Source organism: Garra rufa, chromosome 10, assembly GCF_049309525.1.
Source record: "Garra rufa chromosome 10, GarRuf1.0, whole genome shotgun sequence".
Taxonomy (NCBI): domain Eukaryota; kingdom Metazoa; phylum Chordata; class Actinopteri; order Cypriniformes; family Cyprinidae; genus Garra; species Garra rufa.
This window is the reverse complement of record NC_133370.1, coordinates 34789869-34813184: the sequence shown is the minus strand read 5'-3', so window position 1 is coordinate 34813184 and position 23316 is coordinate 34789869. Positions and strand designations below refer to the sequence as shown.

The following is a 23316-nucleotide window of genomic DNA, read 5'->3' as shown; positions in this document are numbered from 1 at the left end:
TTTTTAGATCAAAATATAAAGCAGCCTCTATTGTCAGTCTGATCTAATCATTAGATGTATTATTACAAAAAAATGTGTACCATGAATGGCCAGATTGTGAGATTGTGTAAGCTGTATTTTATTGCAACTGGTACAGGTACATTCCGTGTACACTGAAACTTTAGAGTGCTTCCAGATCTTCTGCTTCCTGTATAATACATCATGTGAGTGCTGTATCACTAATCCATAGCTATTCTGTCATACTGTATTTTCAAGGTTACATAGTCCTCAGGCTCAGGACATGAGCTCACTCATCTTTGCAGATATCCTACATATGTGCCACTAAGGCGATCAAGTACCTCTTAGCCCAGGATCAAATGAATATATTAGTTTTCACAATCATCTAGCAAGATGGATCTTTTGTGTACTGATGTCAGAGCTAGACCAGGATTTTCATTCAGTATTGGCAGAACGTGAAGTGCGGCGCTGCCTGTCTGTGGTACAGGTCTGCTGTCTCAAGTGCCATCTAATATGTGTTGCCTGAGCTCCATCACAACCATATCAGATGAGAATGTGTGAACACAGAAGGCAATATTATGACTATTACGTCCATGTGAGAATGAGTAGAAGCAGGAGATAGAGGAAGCTTGGCAGTTGACTGGTCGTTTAAACTGATGGGTGGTGCCGTAGGCGTGTACAGAGATCCCCACAGGGGTTTGCGATGGACTGATAAGTGAGATTGGCTCAGGAAGTCAGTTATCTGCCAGGGGAGAACAGTGATCAAGACTTGTACTGTATATAATTTAGTCTAACTAAACTAACTTTTAAATATTACATTAGGAACATTTTTTTAAACGTATAATGTCTTTATTTCTAGCCTAAATTTAAATAAATGATCAAGACAAACTACACATATCAATAACGTCATATTTAGTGTTGTTGTTTACTTGTTTTTTTTTCTTTGATGATCAATAATATCATAGTGTTAAGTTAACTCTGTGATTGTCAGCCAGATGTTCTAAGTAGGGTCAAGGGGTGGTTTAATTTAGTAATCTAGGCCATAAGTCGAAATGTTGCCTCCAAGGGGTGATCCTTTAGCTATCATTTTGGGTTTCCTTAAAGTGCCCTTATTATGAATTTTTGAAAATTACCTTATGCAGTGTGTAACACAGCTCTAAGTGAATGAAAACATCCTGCAAAGTTTTAAATCTGTGTATAAAGTGCACCGTGTATAAAGTTATTGTCTCTCAAAAGAAAGAGTCGACTCTGGATCATTGAAACGAGTCCCTCAAACACTGTAACAGATGACGAGAAGACACTGTGCTCTGCACTGTAAGGGTAAATCTGTTAGGGTATGTCAAAAAACTCCCGTCTCATTTTCTTCTCCAACTTCAAAATTGTCCTGCATCACTGCTAACCAACCCAGTTTTTACAAAGTGAACGTCAAACACCCTTTACAAAAAAAGGTAAAACAGCAATGTAGGGTGATTTGGAGTACACATGCGCATCGCAGAGCTACACAAGACGATCATTTGTTGTTAAAACGTGTATATATATATATATATATATATATATATATATATATATATATATATATATAATTTTTTTTTTTTTTTTTAAGAAAATGACCAATCATTTTGCTAGATAAGACCCTTATTCCTCGGCTGGGATCGTTTAGAGCTCTTTGAAGCTGCACTGTAACTGAAACAGTTCTGACACTATGTTGATTGTTTATGTTGCTAATGGTGTTGCGCAGACAGTGATACACCGAACCATTGCGTGATGCGGTCATAGTCATGCTTTATCATGAATAAAACACAGCTAATGACCAATCCGCATCAAGGAGTGGAACTAACCATTTTATAAGTAATAATAAACATTACTTACTACTAATTTCTTAATTTTTTTATGCTATCCCCAAGTACAACTATATGTTATGCTTTGTTTTAGAGTTATTTCTCTAAAAAGTCATACAATTTTTCTACTAATTATTTTGATGTTGTCTACATATAACTCTTTGTGTAGACCCTTTTGTTGCATGTCAAATAAATGTTTGAAGATTTTACTACTATTTTTTCCTCTGTCTAGTTAGCCATCATTTAGCCATCATTTGGCCAGAAAAAGCTACATTTTGGGCCATTCAAACTTATATGTTTTATGGACTTTACTATGTCCATTTTCTGTTTTAGCAGTGTTCTATATAAATACAATCCATTGACACATGCTTTTCTTCAGACAGTTTTCTCCAGAACTTGATTTTCAGTCTTTAAGGAATTAATGTGCTTCTCATCAACCAACTTGGTGTCAGAGATTTGTCTCTGCTGAATTTTTTAATTGATCCACAGATTCATCACTTGTCAAACCCAATGCCATTTTATGCCTGGACTCTTTTGGAGTTTGTAAATCTCATCAGTTAATCTCTGTTTGTAGTATTTGGTCATGGAGAGAACAACAGTGTTCACAAAGGAGATTAGTTTGGACTGCTGAGGAAATGCCTTAAATTATGTCCCTCTGGCCTAATTCAGGGGTCTGAGAGGATTGTGAAGTGTTGATAAACTGTTGCTAGAGCAATACATGTAAGTGTTTAGAGAGTCCCACATGAGGATGTAGAGAGATATCTGTTGATGCAGTCTGTCTGTACTCCCAGAGCTGAGCTGGTGACTCTCTGAGGACGTTGATAAGCTTGCCCTGTTTTGCTGCAGTCCAGTGAGTGGCACTAAAAAAGCATGTTTAATTTTCTATGAAACAAATGTGACTGTGCAAACATTTTATACATTGGTTCGTTCATGTACTATGACACATCAATGATTATGAAATGTCCATTAAATGGTTAATGCTCCATCACATTTAAAAACAATGTATCCAGAACACTAAAACCAAATGTGAAAGCATGAGGTAAAAATGCATTTGCTGAAGCAACCATGCCATTTTTTTACCTGACATTGAGCTTGTTGTCGAACTGTTTTACAGGAGTTGTACCCGAGCACTCCGTATCACAAGTGCAACACCTGATGAGCTACAGAGTCAGATTACTAAAAGCTGTGTATATGAAGCTGGATATGTGATGCAAACATTAAAATGTATTTGTTTACAAATCATGCATTATTGTAAAGTTCGGCTCTAGAGAGCCATTGTCCTGCAGATTTCCTGCAGATTTTAGCTCCAACCATATCTTCACTGTCCACTTGAAGCAGATGTATCAAGATGATCTGCTTAAAGGGATTTCTGTGTAAGATGTCGCCTCACCTGTCTTAAGTCTTTTAAGTCCTGACCTTTGTTGTAATCAGCTTTCACCCGCTGACCCAGAGCCGCTATAGTAACAGCACATAAGACTGAACTTGATAGAATGACCAGCTGTTCCCCCAACCAGAGTTCTCTCAGTGAAAGACTGAGAGTGAGTAGTGATGATTGAAGCAGCTTTTCGCAGGGTTAATGCTACTGTAATGCAGTTCTGTTTGACAGATGCTGCTAAAGCCTAGTCCACACAGAGCCATCTGATTGACTTGTAAAATGACCAACCTCAGTTCTATATGACATTTAGGGGTGACTAACTCTTAAATGAGAATAACATATACCATGAATGCTATAGTGGTGGCCCAATTCTCTTATGTTCACAAAAGCTGCATTCATTTGATCAAAAATACAGTAAAACAGTACTATTGTGATTACAATATTAACCAAAAAATAACCAAATTAACCAAAAATAACCATTTCTATGTATGTTTAAATGTTATTTATTTCTGTAATGGCAAAGCTGAATTTTCAGTCTCCAGTGTCACATGATCCTTCAGAAATCATTCTAATATGCTGATTTGCTGCTCAAGAAACATTTGTTATTTTGTGGAAACCATGATATATTTTTCAGCTTTTGTACATCTTTCATAACATTATTAGTACCTGATTAATTCAATGCATTCTTGATGAATAGAAGTGTACATTTCTTAAAAAAATGTATCATAGACTCACTACTAGTACTAGTGTATATTTTAATTACAATCATATATGTTTTTCTTTTCCTGTCGTTACAGAGTGCTGCTGCAGCCCCGAGTCCAGTCTTAGGCAACATGCCACCCAGTGACAGCATGCCAGGTGGACCTATGCCCCCCGGATTCTTTCAGGTGAGTCATTTCTCCTCACCCTTTAACCCCTCTCAATAAACCATCCGTAACAATCCAGCTCTCAGGTGCACAGACACGTGCCACTGGTTCATAGAGGAACCATTATGCCAGTCTCTGGTCATCTGCCAAGCTGGGTGTCTGCAGGGAACCGGTCTGATTGCAACCATTAGCCGCTAATGGCAGGCAGGATTATGTACATTCTCCACTCTGAGAGTGGGTTCGCCATTGCCCTGCTGAGTTCCACTAAATGTGTTTGTGGGATGTACCTTCAGCAGTGGAGTTAACGCTTTATCAGTCATGAGTTTTCTGAGGGGGTGACTCATCAAAATATCATAACGAGTTCTAGGAAAATATTTGTGGATGAAAAGATGTTTATAATGACATTTTCAAAGAAAGCATTTGGAGAAATCTTTCTCAGACCAGTTGTGCGTTTTGCTGTAATCATATGGCACTCGTGCTAACAGTGACACGCAGAGGGATAATCACCGTCACAAGCAATAGGGAAAACGGCATACCGACGTACATTTTGACGTTATCATTTCTCATAGTTATACAGCCTGTTAGTAGCTATAAATACTATTAAAGTGTAAGAATTAACTTGCGCTTGTCTACAGATGCAGGTGGCTCCTGCAAATCATTTGCACTCTCGTCAATGTCACAAAAATTGAGAAGTTCAATTAAATCAAAGTAGTTTACTGTTCACAGATGCAGAGCATGAAGTTTAATTCTATATCTAGTGATGAAAACTGTTAGACTTTTTTCTTCATTATGGCCATTGTGGAGAGAGAGAGAGAGAGATTGAAATTGCATGTGGGAATTACCTGTGTCTGTCTCTCTCTACAAATCGTGAAGTTGAGTTTAGTTACTTCAAAAACAGGGATTTTACCTCCTTGTAGCTGAGAAAATAATGTAGCGATGTAGTATTGATTATTAAAAGTCGCAAGGCATCTAAAAAACTACAGAAACTATTTATATGATAATTAAATATAGATTTTTATTTAAACATTTAAATATGCGTATGTACTGTATAAATACAGCATGCATTTTTTTTTTATTAATGGGTTATTGAACTTAGGATAATGCCCATAAGGTTGCCGACTTCTGGTTTAGAGTATGGTTAAACCCCATTGCCCTCTAGTGGTGACATGGATGATGATTTGTAAAATCATGTTCCTAATTATTATTCTATTGTTTTTCTGTAGAAATAAATTAATGTCCTTACAACCTGATGAGAAGCAAAACAATTTTTATTTAAATTAATAATAATAAAAAAAAAAAAGCTATTATGTGTCTTCATTTGGAAAATTGATTTTCTTGTTTGTTGGCATAAATCTACCAAAATTTAGTGAGGGTAGTAATAGGGTAAGAAGAATTCTTTGAAGATATATTCTCAAGATAAATTCTATAGAAACTTACTGCATAAAATGATGTCTAAACCATTAATACTGTTATATTATGCAATATCTATCAATCAACTGAGCAGAATCAAAATCGATCAAAAAATAATTCAACCACAATGCTGTCTTATGCTCACTATATCTGCATTTATTTGATAAAAAATATAATAATGTTGTGAAATATTACAATTTGAAAAATAATCGTTTTTTTATTGGAATATATTTTGAAATGTCTTTTATTCCTGTGCAAATCTGAATTTTCTCCATTCTTCAGTGTCACATGATATTCATATCCTGAATATGCTGATTTGGTGCTCACAAAAACATAATTTTTTGTGTAAACCATGATGCATTTTTCTCAGGATTCTTTGATAAATAAAAAGTTCAAAAGAACACCATTTATTTAAAATATAGAAATCTTTTGTAGCTTTATACAGTGCGTGCATAATTATTATGCAAGTTATTTTTTTTACTAATTCCAAACCACATCAACCATTAACAAGGGCTGGAAGTGAAAAAAAAAATTATACTCAGGTGTGCATAATTATTAAGGAGGTGTTCTTTTACAGGGAAAATGCACCAAAAAAGAGATTTAGCTCGCACTGAAAAGTCAAAAATTATTAAATGAACCCCACTTAATAAGAATCAAATGCTGTTTGATTGTGATTAGGATATACATGAAAACAGATTGTTTGAAAAACTTTTATGAACAGATTTGTTAGGAGTCAGCACCAGTTCAAGCTGGACAAGAGTCAACAATACAGCAATAAGCAAGACAGACCTTTCAGGGTTGGAGATAGACTACAAATATGCTCCCAAACTTACTGGCAGATTCTTGAAGATAAATTGTTGAAAGAGTATAAAATGATGTGGTGCTGGTCATTCTCAATCTATCTATAATGTACTGACAATTTACAGGGGTGCAAAAATGAATTTAGAACTGGCAGCATAATTGTCAGTAAAATATGTTGACTTTGTGTGATTATATGCTACTGGTAATATTTTAAAAATAGCAAAAGCGCTTGTTTTTTTGACTCAAGTTTGCATGTCTGTAACTCAAGAAGGATTAAAGAGGACCTTTTAGATTCTGGTTCTTAACAATCTTTCTTTTTGCTATCTTTTCAAACAATTAAAACAACAGACCTCTAAGTGCCAATAACAAACATTTCCATAGGTTTGTAAGTCTTTATTTAAGAAGTGTAAAACATATATTCGGATGTCAATGTGGTAACGTGTTACAATACTGCACATTTGAACTCTTGGTAACTTCAGAATCAGAAGCTATTAATATGAACAAAATCCCATTCAAACATAGATCCTTACAAATGCACCTTTGAGAGCAAGTTAATGTGCCTCAACTTAACCATTTTCAGTGGAGTTTTCGTACTTGTATGTTTCATGCAATTATTTTGATAGAAGGAAACCAATTACAGTTCTGGTGTAAACATTATTTATTCTTCAGACATTCCTCTTTAAATGTAGTGTCGAACGCAGCACTAAGATCAAGTAAAAGTAGCTATGAAATGCAGCCTTGGTCTGTAATTTTCCAGTTCACTAGGATCTAGTTGGGATTTCTTCTCTAGGCTTAATAACCACCAGCTTGAAGTGTTTTGGGACATAACCTAGAGATAACAACGAGTTAATAACATTGAGAAGTGGTTCTTCTGCAACTCTTTCAGTAATTGAATGGATACAGAATCTAATAAACATGTTGTTGGTTTAGATGCAGTGATAAGTTTATTTAGCTCTTCTTGTGCTATAGTTGTATAGCACTGCCAATGAGCAGTTTGCTGTCAAGTGGTCATAATTTTATTTAGCAGTTTCTGTATTGCATTAGTTTTGAATATTTATTATTGACATTTAGTACTTTTTGACTTTTCAGTGTGAGTTAAATCACTTTTTGGCAAATTTTACCTGTAAAAGAAAACCTGCTTAATAATTATGCCCAACTGAGTATGAGGCATTTCACTTCCAGCCCTTGTCAACAGTTTTATATCACTTATAAATGGTTAAATACAAAATGAATAGTAGATAAGATTGATGTGGTTTGGAATTGGTAAAATGTTCTTAGGAAAAAAATATAAATGTCTTTACGGTTACTATTAATTATTATTTGTGTTCTTGCTGAATAGAAGTATTAATATATTTAATCTTAATCTTACTGACACCAAATATTTGAAAGGTATTGTACATCTTGAACACATGTAAATGATTTATAGCTTTAAACATAAAGAAAAATGGAAAAAAATTCGACAAGCAATGTAATTCGGTGGATGGATGGATGGATGGATGGATGGATGGATGGATGGATGGATGGATGGATGGATGGATGGATGGATGGATGGATGGATGGATGGATGGATGGATGGACAGATAGACCGACAGACAGACAGATAAATATAAAGTACTGTATTGTGTCGCTATTTGATGTTCAGTTTAAAAGCTGGGTCTTGAAGCAAAACCATGTGAGAATTAAGAGTAATATCAGGTCCACATCAAACCCAGTAAAACTATCTTTTGCCTTTGGCTCTGTTGTCTTCATCTGCACCTGTCGCTTTCACCTGTCCAGTCTTTGACTTTGCACTTTGTCTTTTTTTTCTTGCCATTTGGCTGCTGATACTATGGCAATCTCCTCTTCCTCCCCATCCCCTCTCTGCAGGGACCACCTGGTTCCCAACCCTCCCCTCACACTCAGCTACCTCCCAACTCTAACATGATGGGGGCGCATGGACAGGTAACAGCACACATATCCATGTACATATGTTCTCTCCGTTTATATGGTTATGCATGTTACCTGCACACATCCTGATATGCTTTTCCCAAAAGTTTCCTTCCTCCTATCTCTTTCAACTTTGGAATCAGTTAAATTGTTTTTTTTTTTTTTTTTAACTGAATGTCACTGTTTTTTTCAATATCCAGCCTTTTATGTCTCCTCGCTATGCTGGAGGACCTCGGCCACCCATCAGGATGGGTAACCCGGTAAGACACATTAAAATGTTTTAAACAACAGTGTTTATTAACTTTGTGTTTAACACTTGACTGTCTTTGTTTCTTAGCCGCCAGGTGGGCAGCCTTTACCTCCTAATATGATGGACCCTACACGACCAACAGGTAAGAGACTAATAGGATCAGTGTTTGGTAATGGTGAAAGTCGCTTATTTAGGGTATTTTAAGAGTAGACTTGCAAATTTGGCATTGTCATTTTGTGCAGGTCTGTTAAATTTTAAAATGGTGTTATTATTTGGTCAGGCCATCCAAACCTTGCACCTATGCAGAGAATGAATGCTCCTCGAGGAATGGGCCCCATGGGACCGGGACCACAGGTCTGAATCTCATACTGTCCTAAAGCTCAACTTCACAACAGTCATTCATGAAAATCTGAATATCTTTGCCTAAGACCCCATCAATTAGTTTTGCTCACTACTAGGACTGGGCAGTATAGCTAAAACAAGTGTATCTCAATTTATTGTAACCTCAGTTTTTAATGTATTTTTAATGTATTATATACATATGCACAGATTTTTAAGAGAAATTAACAGATTTATTCAGCAAAGAAGCAAACATGACATTAAAGTTGTTTATAATTTTACAAAAGATTCCTACTTCAAATAAATACTATTTATCCGAAGCATCCTAAAAAAAAATTCCCGTTTTCACAAATATATTACAACACAACACAACTGTTTTAACAACGCAACTGTTTTAAACACTGATAATAATAAGAAATGTTTCTCAAGTACCAGCTCAGCATATTAGAATGATTTATGAAGTATCATGTGACATTGAAGGCTGAAGGCTAAAAATTCAGCTTTTTTCATCACCGAAATAAATTACATTTTAAAATTTCATTTTCATTTTAAAACTTCATTCAGTCTTTTGTACAGCATCCACACATTCACAGTGGTTGCTGCATCTTATCAGTCATCAATCCATTTGTTCAGCCTATTTTCCTCTAAACTAACTGTGTCCCTGTTCTCTCCTCTCTCATGTTGTCCTCTTGGGGTGCTGGGTATCATAGTCTGATCCTTGGTTATCACTACAGAACTATGGAGGAGGAATGAGGCCTCCAAACTCCATGGGCCCTGGAATGCCAGGGGTGAACATGTAAGGACACTCCCAGTCTATTGCATTTGTGGAAATTTATATTATGTCAGGCTGGTCAGGGATGCTCCAACAAACAGTAATTATTTTATAGTACACAGAGAAGCCATTAACATACAAATTACTTTTTTCTTATGTTGTCTCTGCAGATTAAACTAGGAAAGGAGAATTTTAATCCTGTTAAAAATGACATTAAATAATATTCAGAAAAGTCTTTTATTTAACCTTTATTGAAATAAATTGTTAAAAATGTTTTTGTTGTTGTTGTTGTTGCTGTTGAGTGTCCCATCTGACACATCAGGGTTTTATATTGTAATGCAAATCAGTGAGTATGTTTATTTAGGAGTAGGAGAGATTACTGACATAAAATGCAAATAAATGTCATATGTGACCCTGGACCACAAAACCAGTCATAAGGTTAAATTTAAAAAAACTGAGATATATACATCATATGAAAGATCAATAAATACGCTTTCTATTGATGTATGGTTTGTTAGGATAGGACAATATTTGGCCGAGATACATCTATTTGAAAATCTGAAATCTAAGGGTGCAAAAAATCCAAATACTGAGAAAATCACCTTTAAAGTTGTCCAAATTAAGTTATTAGCAATGCATATTACTAATCAAAAATTACATTTTGATAGGTTTACAGTAGGAATTTTACAAAAAATCTTCATGGAACATGATCTTTACTTAATTTCCTAATGATTTTTGACATAAAAGAAAAATCAATAATTTTGACCCATACAATATATTTTTGGCTATTGCTACAAATATACCCCAGCGACTTAAGACTGGTTTTGTGGTCCAGGGTCACATATGTCACTCTATATGACTCTGTATCACTCTATATAGTAAGATTATATTTAAAAGATTAGTTCATGATAAAATCTATGTAGCTTTTATTGTGGGGGCACATATAAATCAATACAATACAATGATAATTGAGAAATGCACAAATACGCGTTCCTCAAAGGCCTGATGCATCATATTTGATACTCATATTTTAACATGACTTTTTTTTTTAAATGGTGCATGGATATTCAAGTAAACCTAGTCGCTTCACTCCTCAAATAAGTGTCCATTTTCAAATATTCATCCTTTAACTTATAAAAATCTGTAAAGATTTCACAGAAAAAAATGAAATTTTTAAAAATTATACTAAAAGGCCTTTTGCTAAAAAAAAAAAAAAAGTATAAACTCTCAATCGGATGATAGAGGACATTTAGTAAATTCTGTACAATATTTTTCAGCAAAGTTTTGATCATGTTAATAATTTCAGTGCTGGATATCAAACTGAACTTTCAAGGTAAATCATTCGATTTTGAAGCGTTGCTTTAATACATGCATAGCTTTAGAAAAAAAACAGCAAACATTTTAACTCCATAGTGCTGCAAATTTATTTAGACTTTATTTAAATTCTCGAACACTCAGGTTGCTCTTAAACATAAGAGACTTCTTTGATATCCTTAGAAAATTTAAAAAAGAAACCCTTTTGTTTCTCTGTACAGGGGAGCAGGAGCAGGCAGACCATGGCCTCATCCTAATAATGGAAACATGGTAAGATACTTCAGAAAACTCAGCCGATGTTATTAAAGGGGGAATTAATGATTTTTGGCAAACTTGGCTGATAAATAACCTTCTGGCTTCACAGATCCCATATTCTTCATCATCCCCAGGAACATATGTGGTAATTGACCATTTTCTTTTCTTTCTTTTATTTTATTGTTTGCCTCAAAAAAAACTGACTGCAGTTCTGCTGTTCTGCTTTCACAGGGTCCTCCAGGAGGAGCAGGAGGTGGTGGATGTCCTCCAGGAACACCTATCATGCCAAGTCCAGCAGGTAATGGCTTGTCACATTTGTCTACTGGCTATTTTACTATAGAAATGGTGCCTGGCTAAGGGATGTATGAAAAGAGTTTCATGCATAAACCTCCTCTTTGGTCTTTACAGACTCCACTAACTCGGGTGAAAACCTCTACACTTTGATAAACTCAGTACCACCAGGAGGAAACAGATCTAGTGTGAGTTACTTCACTCCTCTGCTGTCTTTATTGTCATGTAGTGTGGACGTTCCTGTTTTTAGTACTATGATTGTGTCTTGATCTCTCTGTAAAGGTTCTCTTTGTCTTTGTGTGTTTGTAGTTTCCTGTGGGTCCAGACGGCCCAATAGGAGGACTGGAGCCACATCACATGAATGGCTCATTGGGTAAAACACCATTCACCATAGCAACTACATAGATTGTTATTAACAGACTTTTTTACACTTCCAAATAGATAAATGAAGTAATGTGCAAATTATGATTGTTGACTTTTCTCACAGGTTCAGGTGACATAGATGGACTCCCAAAGGTATTATTAAACCTATTATTTAGACCTATTAACCATTTAAAATGGTTTGAAAACTAGCCTTTAGAATGTCAGAATTCAAACTGAACTTTACTGAGGGATGTGGAATAGGATAATTTAAACATTTTAAAACTTCGAATGCTGACAAGTAATTTTATTTAAATTCAAAAGTCATATTCATTTTAAGCTTTAATTGTAACACAGTTGACTTTTCAACCATTTTATAATAATAAGGGTTTCCCTTTCAGTCGAATCACTTCGACGTTACATTGGGATCTCACTTGAGAGACCAATCATCTCTGAGCCTTATTCAAAAGGCCAATGAAAATTGGCGAGTGGACGTGCGTGCCGGCCACGCCCCCGTACATACGGGTATATAAGATGGCGGCGCGCACCACTCAGTTAGACTTTTGCTTTCAGAGCCATTCTGCTCGAGCCTATTGACTCCAAAGAAAAACGTTCCTGAAAGAAGCTCTTCTCCGCTGACGTGCTGCCATCTGAAAGAGTGATAAACTAAAAGAGTGTGTTTGGCAGCCGTCAGCGATATCCTACGGGCGGCCGTTTTCACAGCCATCAAAAAGCCTCCTGCTCTCCAGCGAGCGATCCCCCATTAAGTGCACAGAGTGCCGCGGTTCCTCCCTGGGCAGACCGGGACTAAAAGAGCAATTTCTCACGGCTGTGAAACCTTTTCAGAATGGTTTTCCGGCCGTGCGCTGCTGGATGTGGCAGTTTCCTCACCTCCGAGGACGGACATGAACACTGCCTCACATGCCTGGGCTTAGAGCATGCTGAGGCAGCGTTCACGGATGGTCTGTGCGTTCATTGCGAGCGCATGACCATGGTCACGCTGAAGAACCGCTGCTCTTTTGCGAGACGGCTCCCCTCCGTGCCCCGCGGCTCGTCGTTAAGCCGAAAAGCGACTGCGGTTCCGCCGCGCCCTCCCCCCGTTCCATTCTTTCCGGAGGTGCATGAGGAGCTGATCAAAACATGGCGGGTGCCTTTTTCCTCGCGCCTTCGCCCCAGCTCCTCCTCCCTCGCCACCCTCGATGGCGGGGCAGCCCGGGGATACGAGTCGGTTCCCCAGGTCGAGCGCGCTATCGCGGTGCACTTATGCCCGCAGGGTGCCGCCACGGCCGCGTGTATCGCGCCACTGGACAGGCTGCCTTCGCCCTGCATGCCATGGCCACCTTACAGGTCTACCAGGCGCAGGCGCTAAAACAGCTGCACGAGGGTGGTCCTGACCAAGACGTGATGCAGGAACTCCGTGCTGCCACCGACTTTGCCCTCCGGGCGACGAAGGTCACAGCACGGTCGCTTGGTCAGGTGATGTCCACCGCTGTGGTCCAGGAGCGACATCTGTGGCTCAAACTGGCTCAGATGGCAGACGCCGACAAAGCGACACTGTCGAGGATTTCGCCCAGCAGTTCTCGGCAGTCCAGAAGCAGACGGAGGCCATCAAACATATCCTGCCCCGCTGCGAAGCTTCCATCCCGCCGCCGGTGGCCCCGCCTCCGCCTGCCCGTCGCCGAGGGCGCCCCCCGCGGCCCCAAAAACAACACCAGCTCCCACACCTGCCGAGGTCCACGAAGCCAGGCTGGCTGCTCGCCGCAGAGCTGGCCGCAGGAGAGCGGCGCCGCCCGCCTCTCAGGGACCCGCCAAAGGCACTCGGGCCGGGAGGGCCAGGAGCCTGTGTGTACTTCAATGCTGCCGCCGTTGGCGGTACCCACTTTTTCACAAAAAGAGCTAATTTCCTCACCTCTGGAGCCTCGGCCCCGAGTTCCCCTTTCGAGCAGCACTTACACTCCTCGGAACCGGACTCGGAGCCCGATATCGCCAGCGCGGGAACCTGGGAAGAAGGTAAGCCCTGCTTTATGCAGCCAAACTCTCCCCCAGAACCTTTCGTTCTCTGGGGACAGTCCCCTTTCCCTTCCCCTTCCCCCTCCAGGCTGCCCCACCGCGGTCACGTCGGTCAACGCTCCCTTGACACCACTAGCGAGCCGGCTGGGGGCTTGGCTTCAGCTTCCCAGCCCCTCGCAGTGGTTTATACGGACGGTACGTCTCGGCTATGCGATTCAGTTCGCCAGGCGTCCGCCCAGGTACAGAGGCGTCCTTTCTACTATTGTCCGTTCGGACACGCATGCCGCTGTCCTGCGTGCGGAGGTTGCAGTCCTACTGGCGAAGGACGCAATCAAGCCAGTCCCTCCAGCCGAGATGAAGTCGGGGTTCTACAGTCCCTACTTCATCGTGCCCAAAAAGAGCGGTGGGTTAAGACCCATCCTGGACCTCAGAGCTCTGAATCGGTCCCTTCTCAGGCTGCCGTTCAAGATGCTCACGACGAAGCGCATGCTAACCTGCATTCGTCCCCAGAATTGGTTTGCAGCCATCGACCTGAAGGACGCGTTCTTTCACGTCTCGATCCTTCCTCGTCACAGACCCTTTCTTCGGTTTGCCTTCGAAGGTCGAGCGTATCAGTACAAGGTTCTCCCATTCGGCCTGTCCCTCTCTCCCCGTGTCTTCACCAAGGTCGCGGAGGCAGCCCTGACCCCTCTTTGGCAGTCGGGCTTTCGCATCCTCAACTATCTCGACGACTGGCTTCTGGTAGCTCACTCGCGAGACCTGTTGTGCGAACAGAGAGACCTGGTGCTTCGGCACCTCAGCCATCTGGGCCTTCAGGTCAACCAAGAGAAGAGCAAACTCTCCCCAGTGCAGAGGATCTCTTTTCTCGGTGTGGAGCTGGACTTGATCAACATGACAGCCCGCCTCACAAACGAGCGCGCGCAGTCAGTGCTGAGATGTCTGGACTTATTCAGACACAAGACCGTGGTCCCTCTCAAAACTTTTCAGAGGCTCCTGGGGCATATGGCAGCTGCAGCCGCGGTCACGCCGCTGGGCTTGCTTCATATGAGACCGCTTCAGCTTACACGATCGAGTTCCGAGAAGGGCATGGCACCGTGGCACACTCCGGATTGGCGTTTCCCCGCAGTGTCGCCGCCTATTCAGCCCGTGGTCAGACCTTGCCTTCCTTCGGGCCGGAGTTCCCTTGGGGCAGATCTCCAGGCACGTCAGGGTGTACACGGATGCCTCCACCACGGGTTGGGGTGCTGTATGCAACGGGCAGGCAGTCTCGGGCTCCTGGACAGGACCCCAGCTGCAGTGGCACATCAATTGCCTCGAGTTGTTGGCTGCGCTTCTAGCCCTGCGTCGCTTACGACCGACGCTGCGCCAGAAGCACGTGCTTGTTCGTACCGACAGCACTGCGACTGTGGCGTATATCAATCGCCAGGGCGGCCTCCGCTCGCCTCGCATGTCACAACTCGCCCTCCGTCTGCTCCTTTGGAGTCATACGTGGCTAAAATCGCTACGTGCCGTTCACATTCCAGGCAATTTCAACCGTGCAGGGGATCAGCTCTCACGGCAGTCCACCCACCTTGGAGGAATGGCGACTCCACCCCGAGACAGTCCAGCTGATTTGGAGCCGTTTCGGCCAGGCTCAGATAGATCTGTTCGCCTCCCCCGAAACCTCCCACTGCCAGCTCTTTTACTCTCTGACCCAGGCTTCCCTCGGCAGAGACGCTCTGGCACACAGCTGGCCTCCGGGGCTCAAGTACGCTTTTCCCCCAGTGAGCCTCCTTGCACAGACCCTGTGCAAGATCAGGGAGGACGAGGAGAAGGTCTTGTTGGTTGTGCCACACTGGCCCACCCGGACCTGGTTCCTAGAACTCATTTCCCTCGTGGCAGCCCCTCCCTGGAAAATCCCCTTGAGGAAAGACCTTCTTTCTCAGGGGATGGGCACAATCTGGCACCCACATCCCGACCTATGGAACCTGTATGTTTGGCTCCTGGACGGGACGCTTCAGACTTCTCCGGCCTTCCCCAGGCCGTGGTAAATACCATCACTCAGTCCCGAGCCCCCTCTACGAGGCAGGCTTACGCCCTGAGGTGGGGTCTGTTCGTTGACTGGTGCTCCTCTCGAGGAGAGGACCCACAGAGATGCACGATTGCAGTAGTGCTTTCCTTCCTGCAAGAGAAGTTGGAGCGCAGGCTGTCCCCTTCGACTCTCAAAGTGTACGTTGCTGCTATTGCAGCGTACCATGATGCAGTTGATGGATCATCCCTGGGTAAGCACCAACTCATCGTGAGGTTCCTGCAAGGCGCAAGGAGGATTAACCCTCCCAGACCGCGCCTCGTACCCTCTTGAGACCTCTCCGTCGCCCTTCGCGGCCTACGGGAGGCCCCCTTTCAGCCACTTGCGTCAGTTGAGCTGAAATTCCTGTCCCTTAAGACAGCGCTCCTGACTGCCCTGGCCTCAATCATAAGGGTAGGGGACCTACAAGCCTTCTCTGTCAGCGAAACGTGCCTTGAGTTCGGGCCCGGAGATTCTCACGTCATCCTGAGACCCCGGCCCGGTTATGTGCCCAAGGTTCCCACCACGCCCTTCCGCGATCAGGTGGTGAACCTGCAAGCTCTGCCCCCGGAGGAGGCAGACCCAGCTTCTGCGCTGCTCTGCCCTGTTCGTGCTCTGCGTATTTACGTAGACCGTACTCTGCACTTCAGGCGCACCAAGCAGCTCTTTGTCTGCTTCGGAGGTCAGCAGAAAGGGAATGCTGTCTCCAAACAGAGGTTGGCCCATTGGGTGGTAGAAGCCATCTCCCTATCTTACTTATATCAGGGAGAGCCATGCCCCTTAGGTGTTCATGCCTACTCCACTAGGAGTGTTGCTTCATCCTATGCATTGGCTCATGGCGCCTCACTAGCAGACATCTGTAGAGCTGCGGGCTGGGCGACACCGAATACCTTCGCTAGGTTCTACAACCTCCGCGTAGAGGCCGTATCCTCCCGTGTCTTGACATAAGACTTAGGCGAGCGGGAGATTGGCTGGTGTCGGCTTGCTGCGCCATTCCCACATGGATCCGTGCACCATTTCCCAGTATGTTCCCTCCGGCGAACCCTGGGTCCTCCATGCCCCGCAGACCAGGCCTAGGTGCGGAGTAGTTCCTGACTGTGATCCTGCCTGGGTCTCCTTCGCCCCGCAGGTTGTGGCTATACTTTTCAATATTCCAGCGGAGGAGACCGCTGTTTCCCTCGTGTATCCCTAACATGCTTATGGATATATTGAATTATTTTCATTCCACATGTAAGAATTCCATGTGCTCCGCCCCCCAACCCATGCTTCAGTACTACTGGCATCCCTGTAGGCCCCCCTTATTGGGCCTCAGGGCGTTGGGAAGGTTACATTACAATTTCCATCTGCTGACACGTTCGCCTGCCAGCACGTGGGGTTGTGCGTAATGCGACGTCAGGGTCGTGGCCTTTTCCATGGGTCCAGTTCCCAATGTAACGTCGAAGTGATTCGACTGAAAGGGGAACGTCTAGGTTACGTACGTAACCTAGACGTTTCCTTTTATCATAGAAAACCACAAAATATCAGTGAATTTAATATTTGTTTATTCCCGGTTTGGGAAAATCATAGAGAATTATAATATATTACGTGTTGGAAATTTCTACATAGAACATACACTATCATTCAAAAGTTTGGGGTGAGTGAGATTTTCTGTATTTAAAGAAAGGATGCATAAAATTAATCCAAAGACCTTGCAGCCTGCCAATTCATAGTCACCTGAGGTGGTGTGTCAGGCAGTAATGACTTAGCAGGTAAAGACATAACCAGTTTAGTATTTGTGAAAATTTCCAAAAATGTGTATTAAAGAAAATGCTGTTCTTTCATTCATTAGATTCATGATCTACAACATTGATAATAAGAAGAAATGTTTCTTGAGAATGATTTCTGAAGGATTATGTGACACTTTAGTCTGAAGTTCTGAAAATTTTGCTTTGCCATCACAGGAATATATTATATATATTTTGAAATATATTTAAATAGAAAAGTTACTATTTCTATAGTTATTATTATTTTTACTGTAGTTCCTGTCAAATAATTGTAGGCTTTCAAAAACACACATAAATCTTAAAGACCCTAAACCTTTGAATGGCAATGTACACCTTTCTGCTCAGTTCTAAAATTTGTTCACTAAATGTGAATGCAATCGCAATGATTAAAAAAAATATTTAAAAAATCCTGGAAATGCTTTGTTTGAAAGGTGTGGAAATCCTGAATAATGGATTTTAAGTTTAATCAATAGTTTATAAAAGTTTATCAATTACAGGTTGTCATTTGTTTGTGTTCTGTAGTTGTCAGTAAATAATAAAATACAATACAGATCATTTAGGCTTATTTTTTGTTGATAATGCAATTACAGACTACTTAAGTTTAGTAATGATGTCTTTTAAATATCATGTTCTGTGCCTATAATTATACATTTTATTATTAAAAGCTTTCAGTAAACTTTAAACTGAAGAATACTGCTGACTGACATCTTGGTGTTTGTTTAATCTCAGAACTCGCCTAATAATCTAAGCAGCATAAGTAACCCACCAGGAACACCACGAGACGACAGTGAACTGGGAGGATCTTTTCTTCACTCTTTCCAAAATGAAAACGTGAGTGGTGACACAAACATGTCTTAACGATGGATTTTTGGTGATCTATACATTTTTTTTTTACTTTAACTTTTCTTTTCCTTCAGTACTCGCCAACAATGACAATGAGTGTGTGAAGAATGAGCTTCAGCACCAAGACACCACATGTCTTAAAGAACAAGGACCAACTTCACCAAGAGCCAGAGTCTAACCTCACACATCCATAGGAACCAAATCCTACTGCAGTTCTGGATGAGGTGGATGCTCCTGATTTCAGCACGGATAGATGAACTCTGCCTACAGAAAGGACCTGTCTGAGATAGGAGCTCCCTCATTTTAAACCACTTTAATATTTTCATATAATTTTAACGTAGAAGGCCACACACACCAGATGACATATATTTCGTTATTTTTGTTAAGTGGATCTCAAACTGTCGGGACCATGACAGCATTAACACTGTGGATATACTGCAGAATACTATACTTCTTCAGCAAAGATGTGCAGAATTTGTATAACATACCATTCAAGTAATTTAGGATTTAATCTCTGCTATTTTAAAAAGCCTCAAAACAAGTTTGTCACACTGTAATGGCCTTTTTTTGAAGATTGCTTAATTCAGAGGAACAGCTGTGGCTACAGTGCATTTGATATGCACCAATGGGAATGACAAAAAAAAAATCATTCTGCTATGATTCCTTCCATCGCAGACTTGAGGCAATGGTCCTTCGCAAAATTAAAATTACTTCAGTTTTATGTCTGTTTTATAACAATAGATACTGCTGAAGCCTTTTAATTTTGACATTTTCCAGTTTTCCATGGGAACCTTAGATGACGACATATGGCTTTTTGGGTCAAACACAACACTTCATCGTGCAACACTGAATCTTTTCTCACTGGCTTAGTTTTCATTTTCCTCAGTGCTGTTGTATTGTTTTAACCCCTTTGCTGTTTGCATATTTAAAAATGTTCCACAAACACCCAAAAGAGAGTTATTGAAATAAACTAAAGGCACATCCTCTCACATTCAACTGCTTTTATTTACTGCAAATTTCTTAAGATGTGTAAATATTTGTGCGGAAATGGATGCTTTAATTACTACAGAGCATTTTATCCTCATGGACTGCACAAGATTTGCCACTTCTTGCTGTTAAGAGTTTACCCCACTCTTCAAGGTGGTTGCAAGTTCTCAAGCATGGTATCTGCTGCAGCTGTCCTTTGTATCTCCCAGCTCACTGAACAAGCATGAAAAACACTTTCCGAAACATTGGATTTCAGCATGCTACCTAATATAGCATGCTGAAAAAGGGGGCGATTCTTTTCCTTTTTTTTTTTTTTTTGCTGAGTTTATATATTTTTCAAAGTTCCTTACTTGACCTGTTACATCATGTTGTTTAGCCTTTACTATATGTATTTTGTTTCTTGGAATACGCAGTGAAATTACTTATGAAATGACTTTATGATTAAATTATTTTTCTGTTCATACAACTCCTATTTCGGTCTCATGTCCTGCAAATAAATATGTATAGAAACAAATGTTTCTGTCAACATTAGACATTCAAAGGAACAGTCACATTTAGGCTGAACTGCCAACATTTTATTCACAGTACTCATTTTTTCAATTCTGGAAGTTTAATGAGATATTTAAATTATTGTCATGATAATTCTGGCAAAGGTGTGTTGGTCTGTTCACACTGCTCCATGTAGGTAGAGTGCCAGGAACTTCTTGAAGGTTTCAGGCTGATATCCTGATAAACCAGCAGGCACCTACAACGAAAAGCAATTGTTCAGTTGACAAACAAACAATGACAAAACTTGACAATGCCTTTTTATATATCACAACTGTTACTGGAATTCTGATCCAAGTACACTTCAGCACTTTCTAAATTTCCTTGTAAATTATTTTTAAATATATTTTTTTTAATTAAATGGCTTTCTGCACAGCACAATTCATGCGAGATAGAAATACAAATACATGCATTGTTTACCCATATTTAATATCAACAACCACAATTAACTACGCTAAATAAAGTTTACATTTTTGTTGTCAGTCTCGCATAATTCTTCAGAAATAATTCTAACATGCTGATTTGATGCTTAAAAAACATTTCTTATTATCATCACTGTTAAATAACCAGCACTTTTTGTTTCAAAATTTGCAGCATTTATTTGAAATTGATTTTTTTTGTAACAAAATGTTAATGTGTTAAATTGATTGACAGTAAATGCATTAATAATGTTACTAACATTATTAATGCCTTTAATGCCAATCAATTGAATGCATTCTTTCTAAATAAAAGTATTCATTTCTTTCAAAAAAAAAAAACAATTGCTGACAATTCTTGATGGTCAAAGTAATTTAACTAAATAAACTCTACCTGCACAACTTTCTTCTTGATAAGAGGCTTGACTTTGGCAAACTCATAGAGAGGCTGGTCCTCATCTACCCATGCTAGATTCTTCACACCACTGTCAGACTGCAGGTCAGTCGTGTTGAGCTGAAATACCACAAACTGGAAGAGACGACCATTAGTGGCCACGCTCTGCACCACGATGGGCTTCTCCAGGACACTGGGCTCCTTCTGCAGGACGATGAGAGAACATCGGCAATCTACTTTTTTGCTTTATATATTTCAGGATTGTTTGATGAATATAAAATCTGAAAGATCAGCATTAATTTGTGACAGAAAAATGTAATGCATCCTTGCTAAATAAACAAAACCTTATTGATCCAAAACTTTTGGACAGCAGTGTACATCGTATTTCCAAGCCCTCATCAATAGTTGTAATCTATGTTTTAAAGATGTAAAAATCTTACCCCATACAGTTCTTGTGCTCGAGCCAGCGCATTTCCAAAGGTGAACATGACCATCTTAGCACGGAGCTGTTCAGGAAGGAGTTTTGGTGTATTTCCCATCTCCATCAGGAAAAGAGTGTGGGCATTAGGGTAAGGATAGTCCTTAATGAATCCTGGTGAAAGGGAAATTATTTCTTATTGCACTAATATAAAAATTATTTCATATTAAGCATGCTAAAAGTCACTTTGATTCAAGAAACACTGACTGATTGACCACTGTAATGACTTTCATTTTGTTTTTTTCAGGAACTTGCTGTGAGTGATTGTGAAAGAAGTCAGTTGCTGACCAGTGTCGTTCTTCTCCTGGTAAACATGCGTGTTCTGCAGGTCAATGGTGGGCGCAATGGGGTACAAGGTCTCCAGAGCCTGATCAGCAGTACTCTGTATCTGCGCCTGTCCAGCCACCACCGGTAAAGGGGTCATGGAGTTCAACAGCAACCCATTCTGACCTCTAACCTGGAACATGTCCTCTCCTGGGAACAGATTGATTTTGCATATTAAGTAACAGAGTGGCAGTCCCTCCCGTCATTTTTTAATTGCATACAATGTTGTCAAATATTTTTCTGCTTTTCAAAAACTGACATTTTGTAAATATTATGTACAAATGTACATTTATTTACAATTTTGTCTCATTTGCAATCATTTTTTATTTGAATTAATACTTTTATTGATCAAAATTATTCTTTTTTTTTTTATTAAGGAATTAAAAAATATTAAGTAACACAATTGTTTTCAACAGTGAAATTTCTTGAGCACCAAATCAGCATATTACAATGATTTCAGAAGGATCATGTGACACTGAAGACTGGAGTAATGATGCTGAAAATTCGTAATTTGCCATCACAGGAATGTGTTACATTTTAAAATATATTCAAATAGAAAATATTACTATTACAATATTACTATTTTCACTGTTTTTGTGATAAAATAAATTCACCCTTGGTGAGCATACGATCCCAAACCTTTCGATGTATATATACATATTATCCATTTAAAAAACAGAAACAATATTTGATAGACTACTAACTACTACTAATAGCAGAAGTTGTTTGAAAATGCATCTTGCACAAATAAACACAGTATAAATATGGTCTCAGATTGTTGTCCAAGATACACCCACCTCTCCTCCAGGTTGCTGCCAAACTGTATTTCTCAGCAAGAATCCTCTTGGCCAGCTCAGGATGATTGACCTGCAGGCCTCCACACAGGTGCAACAGTCTGTTCAAGAGCAAGGGACTACAGAGGAAAAGAAAATACACATAAAACTAATTCTTTTAATAATTTGATGGTTTATACAAAACAGGATGTGAACATTTCCAATTGACCAAATGCATGTTCCCGAGTGTAATGTCATTTTGTGTCAATGTCAATATGGCCTTTTCATGCTCGTGGTGTGACGGGTTTTTGTGAGAAGGAAAATGTTAAGGGCCAGCAGTAGTTGGGAGATAAAACAGCCACCAAAGGGCAGATTTTAACCGGGGAGATGAGTGATATCAAAGAGGCTCTTATGAATGGCAGACCTCCCAGGAGCAGTATTAATTAATAAAGGCTTTACAGAGCCGCTGCCTGCTGGGGATGCAGACTGGCCCGTGTTTAATGACCGTCATTAAATTCAACACACCATGAGAGCGACACGGCCCGGGCCAAATGCCACCTTCCATATTGAAGCTGTTGAACCAATTATGAAGCGCTGGGTGAGAGGGGACAGTAGCACGCTTCATTCAACCATGAGTTTATGGTGCAAAGATGAAGAAAACAGGCTGCACACTGTATGGCAAGCTTATGGTTAGCACTGCTTCCAATGTAGTTAACATGGTACATTTGTGATATATGGGTGACCATCTACATAATGTTAAAATGCCTATCATTAAATGATTATTCAATTACAATATGAACAAACATAGTTTTACAAACTTTAATCAGTAACAGACAACAAAACAGCACCACCAGCTGCAAGGTAGTTGTGGTAACCACCAGATTTATCCACAACTAAACACCACATACAAAAAGAAAACTGTGGTTGTTGTTTACATATTG

The 23316-nt window shown here is 40.3% G+C and overlaps 2 protein-coding genes across 3 annotated transcripts in view; one reads left to right on the top strand and one right to left on the bottom strand.

Moving 5' to 3' along the window:
- ssbp3a (single stranded DNA binding protein 3a) overlaps positions 1 to 19845 on the top strand; it is a 40953-nt gene extending 21108 nt beyond the window's left edge. The window contains exons 5-18 of one of the 2 annotated variants that reach the window (XM_073848411.1): positions 4008 to 4097; positions 8154 to 8228; positions 8414 to 8473; positions 8551 to 8605; positions 8744 to 8817; positions 9513 to 9598; positions 11110 to 11158; positions 11253 to 11288; positions 11375 to 11441; positions 11552 to 11622; positions 11744 to 11807; positions 11922 to 11950; positions 18344 to 18445; positions 18532 to 19845. In XM_073848411.1, coding sequence (XP_073704512.1) covers positions 4008 to 4097; positions 8154 to 8228; positions 8414 to 8473; positions 8551 to 8605; positions 8744 to 8817; positions 9513 to 9598; positions 11110 to 11158; positions 11253 to 11288; positions 11375 to 11441; positions 11552 to 11622; positions 11744 to 11807; positions 11922 to 11950; positions 18344 to 18445; positions 18532 to 18561 — 888 coding nt within the window. In that variant the 3' untranslated portion in view covers positions 18562 to 19845. The remainder of the gene's footprint in view (positions 1 to 4007; positions 4098 to 8153; positions 8229 to 8413; positions 8474 to 8550; positions 8606 to 8743; positions 8818 to 9512; positions 9599 to 11109; positions 11159 to 11252; positions 11289 to 11374; positions 11442 to 11551; positions 11623 to 11743; positions 11808 to 11921; positions 11951 to 18343; positions 18446 to 18531) is intronic. The other variant, XM_073848413.1, reaches the window with a different exon arrangement.
- A 147-nt stretch (positions 19846 to 19992) lies between these two features.
- Positions 19993 to 22549, bottom strand: mrpl37 (mitochondrial ribosomal protein L37). Its single transcript, XM_073848414.1, has 5 exons — positions 22400 to 22549; positions 21567 to 21752; positions 21241 to 21392; positions 20801 to 21004; positions 19993 to 20189 (listed from the first exon to the last, which is right to left on the bottom strand). Exons 2-5 carry the CDS (start codon positions 21742 to 21744, stop codon positions 20112 to 20114), a joined length of 612 nt encoding a protein of 203 aa, XP_073704515.1. The 5' UTR covers positions 21745 to 21752; positions 22400 to 22549; the 3' UTR covers positions 19993 to 20111.
- Between the last annotated feature and the right edge of the window lie 767 nt (positions 22550 to 23316).

Excerpts from the sequence above, each read along its gene's own strand:
- mrpl37 (XM_073848414.1), bottom strand. The coding sequence starts at position 21,744 with ATGTTCCAGGTTAGAGGTCAGAATGGGTTGCTGTTGAACTCCATGACC. Across the intron at positions 21,005-21,240 it reads GAGCACAAGAACTGTATGGG|AAGGAGCCCAGTGTCCTGGA; the intron begins GTAAGATTTTTA and ends ATCGTCCTGCAG. Across the intron at positions 20,190-20,800 it reads TCAAGAAGAAAGTTGTGCAG|GTGCCTGCTGGTTTATCAGG; the intron begins GTAGAGTTTATT and ends TTTTCGTTGTAG.